We start from the raw sequence: 12,762 nt of genomic DNA, 5'->3' as shown, positions 1-12,762 counted from the left end.
GGGGGGAAAAAAACTTCAAAAGCTTTTCAGTGCATGTAAAAGAGATGTTTTGGTAGGAGTTACAGAGTTAATTTATAAAATTAAATACTAAACATACACTATTTAATATTTTATAGCAAGAAAGAGTTTGATTCAGTATTTCATTTGTTTTCTACACAGTTGCTTATTATAAGTTTTTTTAATTCCCATTATATCACATTATCACTTATGTCTTACTATTCTTGGTTACAACAGAGATGGATATGGACACTTTTAGCCAGCAGGCATTAATTGCATCCCTCCTAGAAAAAACTTTACCATTTCATTTGTCACTCTGTTTCAGCTTTAAATGGTACTAGGATTTTTTTTTCGTGTGTGTGTGTGTGTGTGTGTGTGTGTTTATATTAAGATTCCCCCATTTCTCCTTCTCTGTGCTGCTGTAGCCAAGCCAGACAGCCTATTGAGAAGCAGCAAACCATCTGTTAATGGATTTGAAGTTCTGAATTATACTTGAGTGTGTAGAGGCACTCGTGCTTAGCCAGAAACATTCATTTGAATTAAGCTATAAATGCTGTATAAAAAAGAGCCATACATTTAACGTAGGTTCATGAATAAATTTAAGAGAGGGCAATTGCACTCTAAACTTTTATTGCTTCAAAACCCTGTATTTTTGGTGTTCTCTGATCATTTGGAGCTTTTATAGCGGGATTGAAGCTTTAAACCTTGAACTAGGGGGAGACAATGCCTGTATTAAACCTTTTGCAGTAGAATTTCATTGCTGAATTGCTGATAGAACAGAAGCTCTATGGATTGGTGGGTATCCCTCCCCCCTCTTTTTTTTTTAATGCGAGAAATGTTTAAACCAGTCAGAAGGAAAACTCAATAAATAATTTTCTGGCATGTGGCCAGATCTCCTAGTTCATGCCCTTTGATTATTTTCTTTAGTTTATATCTTGTCTTCTCTGGAATAATCTATTAATTTTTTATGGCAGGAGAAACAGCCCTCCATAGAGCTTGCATAAATAACCAAGTGGAGAAATTGATTCTACTTCTCTCTTTGCCAGGAATAGACATCAATGTTAAAGGTAAGTTCTCCATTTTTGTGGTCTGATCCAGTGTCTTAATATTTGTGATATTAAATACTTTTATGTCAACATTAAGAAAAATCTAAATATATTTACCTAACATATCTTTCAAATATTACCAGTTACAAAACCAGGAAATCAGTGATTAATAGTGCAGAAACATTTTTTGTCCATATTTTGATAAGATCTCAAAATTCATATTTTAAAACTATTTTATTTTCTTACAGTTAAAAATATGACTACATGTTAGACATTTTTATCAAAACATGCTATTTCTATATGAAGCATCTAGAAAGTCACCCTGATAAGGGAAGCAGAATATCAATACTTCACTACCAAAAGTCCTACTTTTGTTGTTTTAAAACTTGCCTTGATTTCTAATTTAGACAATGCTGGCTGGACGCCTTTGCATGAAGCCTGTAACTATGGCAACACAGTGTGTGTCCAGGAAATTTTGCAACGTTGTCCAGAGGTAGATCTGCTCACTCAAGTGGACGGGGTGACTCCTTTGCATGATGCACTGTCAAACGGACATGTAGAAATTGGCAAGCTGCTACTACAGCATGGGGGTGAGTGCATTTATGCTAAACGGGTTTTGATAAATTATCCACTTTTTGATGAATCCCTCAAAGATAGCATTTTATGCTTAAGATCTGTAAGGAAAGATGCCTTTAATTCACATTAGTGAAAAAAATAAAAAATCTCCTAGAACGTAAGCACCTTTTCTTTAATAGGGATGCATTTTCATAATATGTAAATATTTATTTTATTAATTTATTTTATTAATTATAAAACCTATTTAGGTTTGTATATGAGGGTGTCTTTTGAATTGAATGTGTTGATTTTAAATATTCTTTTACATAAAGTGTGCAATGTCTTTGTGAACCAGCCATTTCTGAAAGCTTATTAATAAAAGAATGTAAATGTTCCATTGTGATTACTTGGATTTTTCACTCGTGTTTCATTTCTTGTATATAACTGCTAACTGGACTAATCTTTTTTTAATCCTTTTTTTAATGAGTCATTTCTTTGCAGACTATAAAAAAAGATATCCTAGAATATCTTTTCTTCATTCACATTTTGCAGTCAATTAAGTTACAGTAGGAAGATTTTTTTCAAATGATGTAACTGTTGTGCAGGGTTTTGTGATGGAGATAACTTGAGCTTAATATTCATCTGCTTTTTCTGATTTTTGATATCTGTATTTCGAAGAGTACCTGCAACCCTCTCTTAAGTGACATTCTTATATCTGAACTGAATAATAGAAACTTTAGGTTAAATTTTACAGAAAACTGATTTATGTTTTATAAGAGAAACAAAGGAAACGTGATGATTAGCTTGTAAGGCAGAAATAAAAATTTGTGTTAAATTTCCTGTTATTTTTATTTGTGCTAACTTGAAATTTAAAATTATTTTCTTTTATAATTAAAGCTGTTTTATTTTGCATGAAAATAAAAAGCACATTTTCTTTAGATGTCTCTCCCCCCCCCCCCCNNNNCCCCCCCCCCCCCCCAATATATCCATAAGTGAATGGTTGTATACAGCTTGGTAGCTTTAGCAATTTGGTTATTTATAGTCTTCTCCTGCCCCCTAAAGGCCTTAGTGTGTCTGTTTTAGTGACACCATTTCATAATCAATATGTTTTTCAGTTCTTCCCTTCTTTTAGTATTATATATTTACTAAACCATAATGTTCTGTCTCCTAAGTGCTTTATTTTTCTATTCAATCATGTATGTGACATTTGAAAGCCGTATTTGGCCTTGCTTCAAATACTCTAAGCGATGTAAGAGCCATTATTGTATTAAGTCCAACTCTTTAGGAGACAATTGGATTATACTCACTGAAGTGAATTTTTCCAGGTCTCTTGGTGAAGAATAGTAAATGTATGAGTTTATTGTCATAAGAGAGGAAATCTACTTGTAGGTGAATTTACCATAGCCCTTTGACAGTCGCACTTTCACTTACCTTTCCCTTCGTCATATTCTGAGTTTGGATCTGTCAGATGGTTTAACACCATCATTATAGTAACTAAACTACATTATCTCTTTATATGAGTGATTCAGTGTTGAGAGCAGTAATTTTGAGAGTTTATTTATGTCTCTAAAGCCTTTGTTTATTTTTGGCATCTTGTGTCTATAATTTTCTTGTATGTTTTTTTAAGAGGGAATCATTTGGCACAGTTTTTTGAAATAAAACATAATGACAAGAGACCTACCTGAGTTTGATTTAGAATTCTCTTTCTTCCACAAAATCAATCACATATTACCCGTGGCTGATCTTTTATATTAAATACATGTGTTTCATCAGATATATCATTAGGAATTTTTGCAGCTATAATCTGTTCTCTGGCAATATGGTCTTCTGTTGTGTGTAGGATCTTCTGATCATGTCTTCTAGTACTAAAACCTTTCTGTCCCTTAAAATATTTTTATGGCAGAGTGCATAAATAACTATAGAACTTGACAGAGGGGGTAAAGAGTACTCAGTGCTATGTGTCCAAATAGGGAGTCATTTTTCTTTTGTTCTTCCCATATTATCCTTTACTACCTAGGAGATAAACTCTTGAGTGCTTGCTAAGTAGATAGACATAGATAGGTTTCACTAGGATGAAAAGATGAAACCTGACTTTGATCCAGAGCAGTTAACATTTAGTTTTTTCTCTACTAAAAATTGAGCATAAGCAAGGGTAAGTGAAAAGTGTGATCTGTGGCTATGCAAGGTTTTGTAGTCTTTCCTGCAGTCACCTATTAGCCATGGAAGGAGACAGTACTTTTTTTTTCTTGATGAAATTATGATACCTTTAAGATTCTTACACAAAATTAAAGATGGATGTATTTTATTAATATCTTCTAGGAACACTGAAATTTTTATGTCAAGATGACAACTTATAAAGTTTTACATGCTTCTTTTACATTTGTTATTTATTTATAGAGCTAAGGCATCTATTTTTAGGCAAACCTAATTAGGCATTAACTGGAATTCTGAGTTTTAATGTAACTTTATTAGGCATTCAGTATGTATAGCCATTAAATTTTGTCAACATGAGTTAGGACAAATTTGGATTGTAAACAAGGACCTGGATGCTTTGGAAAAATAGGGAAAACACCTGTTAAGCTGCCAAAATAAAAATGTTTTAACATTGTATGTTTTCTTTTTCCTAGGCCCGGTGCTTTTACAGCAGAGGAACTCTAAGGGAGAATTACCCTTGGATTATGTGCTATCATCTCAAATCAAGGAGGAACTATTCGCTATTACAAAAATAGAAGATACAGTGGAGAACTTTCATGCACAAGCAGAGAAACATTTTTACCACCAGCAACTTGAATTTGGTTCATTTTTACTTAGTAGGATGTTGCTAAATTTTTGTTCAATTTTTGATTTATCTTCAGAGTTCCTCTTAGCCTTCAAAGGGTTAACTCATCTAAATGAGCTGCTTGTGGCTTGTAAGAATTATAAGGAAACCACCAGTGCTCATACTGACTGGTTATTGGATCTTTATGCTAGAAATATAAAGGCATTGCAGACGCTCCCAAATATTCTTAAGGAACTGCCTGAGAATGTAAAAGTATGTCCTGGAGTGCACACTGAGGCCTTATTGGTGACGCTGGAAATGATGTGTCATTCAGTCACAGAGTTTTCATGATGATGCCAAAAACCATTAGTCAACTTTCCAAATGTACTTAGCTTGTATTGTCATTTCTCATGGACTTCGTAGCCTATTAACAAATGTTAGTTTTATTTATTTATTGACAGAATCTGCAGCTTTGCTAAATTTCATAAGCACTTAAAGAGCTGCTGCAAAATGATAAATGTAGGCCTCTGGCTTTTTCCATGTTGTAGAATTTGACTCAAAAGTAAAAAGAGTTTCATTTGGTATACACTGCTCTCATTAATCTTTATTATTTTTTGTTCTGAAAATGATATTTATTTATATTGTACATTTTAATTTAAATATTTTTTCAAATCAAAATGTAACATCCTCTGTTCTGGGGATTTAAGGTCTTAGAATCATGGTAAGGATATTCATGCACATGTGTACCTATAAGCATGTAGCTACCTGTTTTCTGTAGGTTGTTGAGCTAAACTATTCAGTTTAGTTTTGTTGTAAAATAAACATTTCTAAAATTTACAATAATAATACTCTCTTGGTTTTTAAATGCAGTGAATGTGCCAAGTTTGACAGTTTGATCTCTTGATCTACTTTATTTTAGCAGTTCATGTACAAAGTTTATTTCTACTCCATGTATCACGATTCTGTAAGTGAAAGCATACTGCTACATAGTAAGTTTTGCCAAATATTAAGATTATAAGTGGTAGCTAAGTAATAGATTTGAGATTATCTAAAATCTTAATGTGTAGTATGAATTTATGTTTCAATTTGCAATTTTTTTCCTAACAGCAATTTATGGTACAACTAAAAGAAAGGGTGTGGATAATAACTACTTTTGAAATTGGAGTTGCTTTACTGGTGGGAATAAGTTACACTGTGGTACAGCTGGAAAAGAAACATTAAAACTTCCATTTAGCTTTTATGTAACTAAAGTGATGATCTCACAGCAATTAATCTGCTAAAGAAGCACACTTTAGTTTTATCTTGGAAATAGATCTTTTAATAAGATACAAATTCTGAGTGTTTTATTACTGGGGTTTACAATCTAAACTGGAAACTGCTACATTAGTATATCAGCTCTGAATAAAAATCTAGGTTTTTTTCCCTATATTTTTAAATCAGAAATTTTTTACACATACTGTAAGAAATATTAGTTGTTTCTAGTTAGGCTTCAAATGTGAAATAAGTCTCATTAATATTTACTTAATCTGCTAGAGTATCAGAGATGCAGCAGAGACGATCTGAGAAACGGTAAAATGCTCAGAAAGGTTTAGTAAAATGTTTCCCAGTATGATGAATAAGGACATTTTTATTCCAAAGAAGAGCACTTTGCTTCACTTGTGAAGGCATTCTGGAATAATTGCTTGGTGAACTAGTATAAACTTAAAAACATAGTTTTGAGATCTAACAGGCATAGTTACAAATCCCTGTCTTATTTCTTATTAACTAAATTTTAAGGCAGGTTCCTTTCTGAGCTTTTGTTTTCTTACCTATCAAAAGGAAATAACACCAGGTATTACCTCTGTCAAGATAGAATTGTTATCCTATCACCTTAAATGACACTTAATAAATGTTGCTTTTCTAATTCTTACCTCCTCTTTTTAGTTAAAATGACTCATTTAAACAACATAATAATTGCCTAAATTGTTGATAATTCTAAGTTAATAAAGTAACCAGTGCTAGGAGTTCGGGTTTTGCACTGCTAAGAAAAAGTAGTTTTCTGAATTAAATGATCTAAAGAAATGCCATTTAGTTGCAGTGAGAATTAATTTTTCATGACTGTTCTGTCTGCCCACTTCTACAAGTCATCAAAATATGAAATATTAATCACTAAAATGCCATTGAGGTCTCTGCCTTTAATCAGGTATCATTGTAGTTTTGCACTTACTCAAAAGTACAACTTGGCAAACATTACTATATTCTGTGTCCTAGTTAACAATATCGATGTATGTGTATGAATTTGAACAAATGTATGTGAATTTAAACCTTCAGTAAGAGACTATGTTTCTAATATTACTTAATAATTCCTTCTGGTTGATCTTAGAAGTAGATGAAATAGAAATATTAATAAATAAAATTCATAGTCTTTTTGAGCCCTGGCTTTTAGTTGTAAATGTCTCGAACTTCCAGCAGCTGAAGGCAAGGCTCAGTTATGCTATTCTTTCTTGTACGTAGCTAGATTTCACATCATAGTTCTTTAGATTTGTTCTTTAGAAAAAAAATCCTATCAAGGCCCTCGTTACTAGTGTAAATAAAGCCTGGAAGAAGATTTCTGAGCTGTTAAGATGCACTCTTCCCCATATGTAATCCCTACAAATATTTGGAATTATAAAAGGTTTTAGAATGTTTACTGGCAGCTTCTTAGGAAGGGTCTCTCTGAAGTTAGAATTTTTTAGCTGGTTAGTTATTAATTTCCTTATGCAGGATAAAATGGTCCATGTTTACACATTTTCTGTCATTTCCTTAACTCCAGGTTGACCAGAAGAACATTTATCCGTGTATAAATCCAATGTGAAATTGATGAGTGTTTTTGTTTCTTGAACACCTATTATATTCCAGGTGGTGTGCTTAACAGGGCTGACTAAAATAAAAGGAAAAAAGTTGACAGTCTAGGAAGGTAAACTAGATTGAAATATTGTTACTTTGATTGCCTCCTCTATGGGCTGTTGAAAGTATTTGTGTGTTTCTAAAATAATACAGTAATAATGTGTGTTCAGTTTTAGTTCTTAAATGTGAATATTACACAGATCTGATAGTTTAATCTTTGATCATTATGATTTTAGCAATTCATAGAGTGAGTGGAATGTGGGGTGTGCTTTTGCAATGTTAGGGAACTAATATGCGTTCCAGGTAGACCCAAATGCATTGATGCTAGGATACTTTATATCAACACCACGAAATGTTTGCCTTTGCTGTCTATGCTATTACAGAAAGTTAAGTGAATACCTTCACATGAAAACACTGTTGCTGGAATGTGCAATCCATATGCCTTTACACACCTTTCCGGTTAAGTTATGAACTTGATGAGAGCCTGCCACTGTTGCTCCTGAAGCAGTAGAAAAGGGTCATCTTTGAGTGACATGAGGCACTCTTTCCCTCAGGCATTTATCACGTAGCTTCCACACCAATCGCACCTCCTGCTGACGTGGAGCTTGCAAAATTCTGAATGATAATTGTTTTTATAACAAATGTGGATTGAGTTAGAAAGGTCGGCAATGGCATTATTGGAATTAGGCTGTGCCTGGTGTTGTCAAAACTGTGGACATCAGTTCCATGGAAGCATGGAATACTTAACTCTTTCTTGTAAATCAAATTATGTTACCAAAAAATTCACCTTCTGGGTTGAAATGAATTGTAGTGGGAGTATATGCTCTGGCAGTTATTTGCTCTAATACAGAATTAGAAATTATTTGACTAACTTAATTGGAAAAGGTTGTGGGACTGTTTCTGTGTGATTCCAAAGCAAGTATTTTCCGATTATTGCAGATTTTACTAAAGGAAGACCTTTTCAGATGAAACTATCAAAAGATATATTTGCCATCATGGATCACTAGATTTTTTTCAAAAGTTTTTCCTCTTCAGTAAGTGGTAGTCTTTGAATTATGCTTTCCAATTCATGAAAGTCTCAAGCAACAAACACCCATAAACATCTTTGTTTCTTGAGACCCATGAATTTATGTGAATTGTTAATGGGGGGGGGGGTGTCCTACTAAATTACTTGAGAAAGAGGCTTCTTAACGTTTTCCAATCACAAACCCAAATGATTAGCTTTTTATCACAGAGGAGTCTGCTGTTTGGGAGTATTTTTGTGTTATAAGCAAAATTATAATTTGATATACTGATATTTTCCAATATTTTGCATATTTGAATCAATTATTATAGGCCTTTTTTAAGTGTGAGTATGTAGTTTTTATTACAAAAACACCCAAAAAAACCCTAAAATATAACTCTTAGTACTAGATATGCATGAGATTTTTTTCATAATGTTGTCTTTGTACTGTTGAATATATATATATATTTTTGCTGTTTGAAACAGAAATAGAGTGAACATATCTGGGTTTTTAAACTGCTTTCCTGACGTAAGATCCAATAGTATTGAATTGGCAAAGTAACCAGTAATCAGTTATTGTAAAAACAATACTGCTAATAAAATAAGCATATAATATATATATATATGTATATGTAGCTTATAATATGTAACATTGCCCTTAGCATAGACCAAAAAATAAAAGTTCCTTATTCAAGCATTTATAATTAGCCATCTCCAATTACAATTGATGCAGTCATTTCCTCCAATTTTTTATCGTGGCCCCCAAATCTTGTTAGAATATTAAACCCAGATTTGGTAAATATAATCTCCTTCCTTTCAAAAGCATCTGAATTGGAGCAAATGAACACTTAGGCATAATGTTCTAATGGGTGTTAAACATTAATAGAGAATGGCTAACCGCTTTGGAACATATGATTTAGTTCAACTGAAGAATGTAATTTTTTTTTTAATGTACTTAGGAATTCCAGCAGGTAAATTGCACTGAACAGAAAATCTGGAATCCGGCTTTGAATTTACACCTATTATACTATCATTTATCTTAATAGTAGATGAACTAAAATTTACAATTATTCTCCATTTTTCTGTCCTCAAAATGAAATAGTCCAGTTGAAAAAATCATTAATCTTCTAGTGGTGACAGATAAAAAGGACTTAGTTTGTTGTCAGTACTTCTCAACTTAAAGGTTAGGTCAGCAATGGCTTCTGTCATGACACTGATAAATTTTTGTAATGATCAGAATGGTTTGATTTATAATAGTTTTTTGTTTTTGTTTTAAGGAATATGTATCTTTGCTATCTGACTCGGTCCTAAAGATGCATTTCTCTATTTTGCATTCTTTGTTGTTTTACAACATAGAGGTGAAATGACAGAGCAGTAATACTCAGTAAAATTAAGCATTTTCATGAAATTTTAAAAGCAGAATTATAAAGATGAAAACTGGGTAAAGGATTGAGGGGGAAATGGTGAGGAGTCTTTGTGGTTTAAAGGACTCATGAGGGTAAAGATTTCTATTGACCGAGAAGTTAATGAAAGTATAAAATCAGACAAAAGGCATACAGGCAGATTTCCTAATCTTAGGAATAAACTTACCTGTCTTTGAAATTTCTGAATAATACTAAGCAAACCAAAGGGTGAAGATAATTGTTATGTTTGAGGTTCTTTTTTACTCCATCAAAAATAAAGGAGAATAAAAATACCTGGTTTACTGCTATTATCACAAAAGGCTATCCTGACTAGTAATATACAAGCCTTTCCTCAAGGTTAGGCAAATCTAGTTTCTTTCCCCATGACTTTAGTTTTTACTCTTCCTTACAAAGTACTTGGAAGTTCACAGTCATGTTATTGGAGGAGATGGGCTTAAGGAGAGGTTGAAACCCATTTATAAAAACATGGTTAGACTAGTTTTCTCAGTGCCATTTTTCTTAACTAAATTTAAGTTTTTTTAAAAATAGGATGGAATTAAAAATTAAATGTAATTAAAATTACATAGGGGAACATATTATAAACAAATATGTTGCTAATCGTGGTTGTATTTGTGATAGAATTTTGAATATTTTCTTCACTTCTCCATGTTTCTTTGTAACGATGTATATTTATAATGCCAGTAAATCATTTAGTTTTGAAAGTAATGTTCCTGACATAAATAAGAATCAAGTACTGAAATTTTTCTGAAGCTCTTATTTAAATTGGCACCTGTTGGATTTTTAAAATATAAAGTAGATATCTGTGATGTCTGGGTGGCTCAGTCTGTTGAGCATCTGACTCAAATTCGGCTCAAATCATGATCTCACAGTTCGTGAGATCAAGCCCCACATGGGGCTCTATGCTATCAGCATGCAGTCTGCTTGGGATTTTCTCTCCCTCTCTCCCTGCCCTGTCCCTCTCTTGCTTGTACACACACACCTCAAAATAAACAAACATTAAAAAAATAAAATACAAAGTACATTTCTAAAAGTATACCAGTTTTCTTCAGGGAAAGATACAATTAAATATAGTACTATCTAGTGTTGATCTCAAAAAATGTGGACTATATGCCCCTCCCCCCTTTAAGAGTGCATCTGGCTCATCATTTTACTGATATGCTGCTTCAGTCTTCATTCTAAGCCTCTTCCAATTAGTGCATCACCCTTTCGGGTGGGTTCATTAGGAATATTCTTCAATTGTTAAGGATTAAACTTCTTCGTGTAGACACCTTGTGGAGTAACGATAACATAGCTTCACTATCAGCCTTTTCTGATTTTAGAAGTATTCATGGAACCTGAAGAATTCCTTTTCTGATTTTTTTTTTTAATTTTTCAGATTCAACCCCAAAAACGCAGGGAGAAGCTAAGATTCAATCAAGGCTGTCGTTTAAATGCACATGAAGGGAGTTTACTACTGTGTTACTGGGATTTTTTTTCCTTCTTGTTATCACAGACTTGGAAAAAACTCACTTTTTACTATAGATTTTATTCTCTACAGCATTAATATAGAATACAAGCAGCCAGCTGTCTACTGAGAGAATTCTTACCCTATTCAGAGTATATTATTTTGCACCTCTTCTGTGAAAGCTAGGAAAATGATTTCTTGTAAGGTACTATTTGAATAGTACAATTCAGAACAGAATATTTTAACAACAATTGTATATGAATTCTTTGGATACCTGTAATGTAACCATAAAGCAGTGGTTGAGGATTTCATTAATTGTTTTTGGAGGAGACTCTCAGCTGCTTGTCAGGGTTGTCACAGTCATGGCAGGTCACGGGTTATCGAATACTTCTGTGTTCTCCATATTAACATCTAGGGCCTCGAGAGGGCTGCGTGCCTGCTGCCCCACATCACAAGAGCTAGTGTGCCTGATTCTTAGGTACCATGTGCCAGATGTGCCCAAAAAGTTTTTCTCTATCTGAAAATGCATTTTTTTTGGTCCCACAGGGAAATTTTAAAGTAATGTTCAGTAACTTCAGATGAATAAAATGGACCACCACATTGATCTATTTTAAAACTACTTTTTCAAACATAAGAAGTTTTTTACTTTTCCCAGTGGGCTCGCATGTGCTTCAGAGACCCTGCTGTAGTTTGCTAGTTCTCTGTGTTAATAGAATCCTCTGTGTAAGAAGAGTTCCAGATCAAAGGCAAGGAGTTAAGTATACCATTGTGTAAGATTGGGTCAGAACTTGGGTTAGTTATCTACCGAGTTACACAACAGAGTCAACAAAATCACATTTTCCCTCTCAGTATAATAGAAAATAGACTCTTAAGTATCAAATTTTTGTAAGAGTTATAAGTTCTGGACACCAATAAGTTGTTTTTCATGATTTCAATATTACAGGTTACACACAGATTTTGTCTTGTAACAAAATTTTGCTGTGCAAAGGAGTGTTTAGTGTGAATATTGTAGAGTTTAGTTGGTAAGGTTTCCAGTTCTCTGAATGGCTTTATTAAAAGATCTCTGAACTTGGGGCACACACTGGTATTTTCTTCTCAGCTCTCTTCTGGGTCCAGCTGCCTCAGTAATTGCTCTTGACTATTGTCCCAGGTGGGTCTCCTGTAATCAAGAGACACTTAAGCGTGTTCACATGTTCAGGGCCAGGTGTGCACCTTTCGCTATGCAGTGAGCATTCCCCTCAATTTGTTACCATTTGAATTCCAGGAAAATAAAATGCCTCAAGTTGACTCATGCCATTATGAAGCTTGTCTTTGATAAGAAGTGGAATTGAGTCTGTATGATCATCTTGGCACAGTAACAGCAACCAGCCAGGTCTTGGGATCTCTCATGCTTTCCTCCTAAGAAAATAAGGTGGTTTGCAGGTTCCTTCCTTGACTGAGATTGCTCACTCCTTTTCTCTTTTGGAGGAACACTGAAGAATCTCCAGCAGGGGAGAATTGTGTTGCGTTTGTACATTTGTAAGAAATTGAGAAGACTTTGGCACAGCCACTTAGCTATTTCTGTTCTCCTTAATACAAATAAAACATTCCACTTAATATAGTAACGGTGTTAGTTGACTAGAGCCATTACTTTTTTTAAAATGGAGTTTCATGATTGTTCAGTTACATTT

General features: G+C 33.5%; 1 protein-coding gene across 3 annotated transcripts in view; it reads left to right on the top strand.

The window, feature by feature from the left end:
• The window catches only part of SLF1 (SMC5/6 complex localization factor 1), an 81,622-nt gene extending 76,451 nt beyond the window's left edge, over nucleotides 1-5,171 (top strand). For all 3 annotated transcript variants that reach the window (XM_077755309.1, XM_077755311.1, XM_077755310.1), the window contains 3 exons: nucleotides 972-1,064; nucleotides 1,451-1,633; nucleotides 4,226-5,171. In XM_077755309.1, the coding sequence (XP_077611435.1) occupies nucleotides 972-1,064; nucleotides 1,451-1,633; nucleotides 4,226-4,707 (758 nt within the window). In that variant the 3' untranslated portion in view covers nucleotides 4,708-5,171. The remainder of the gene's footprint in view (nucleotides 1-971; nucleotides 1,065-1,450; nucleotides 1,634-4,225) is intronic.
• Nucleotides 5,172-12,762: the final 7,591 nt, after the last annotated feature.

The sequence above is a fragment of the Crocuta crocuta genome, unplaced genomic scaffold (assembly GCF_008692635.1).
Source record: "Crocuta crocuta isolate KB4526 unplaced genomic scaffold, BGI_CrCroc_1.0 scaffold42, whole genome shotgun sequence".
NCBI lineage: Eukaryota > Metazoa > Chordata > Mammalia > Carnivora > Hyaenidae > Crocuta > Crocuta crocuta.
Note: the sequence above shows the minus strand (reverse complement) of the source record. Positions and strands in the feature narration are given on the sequence as shown.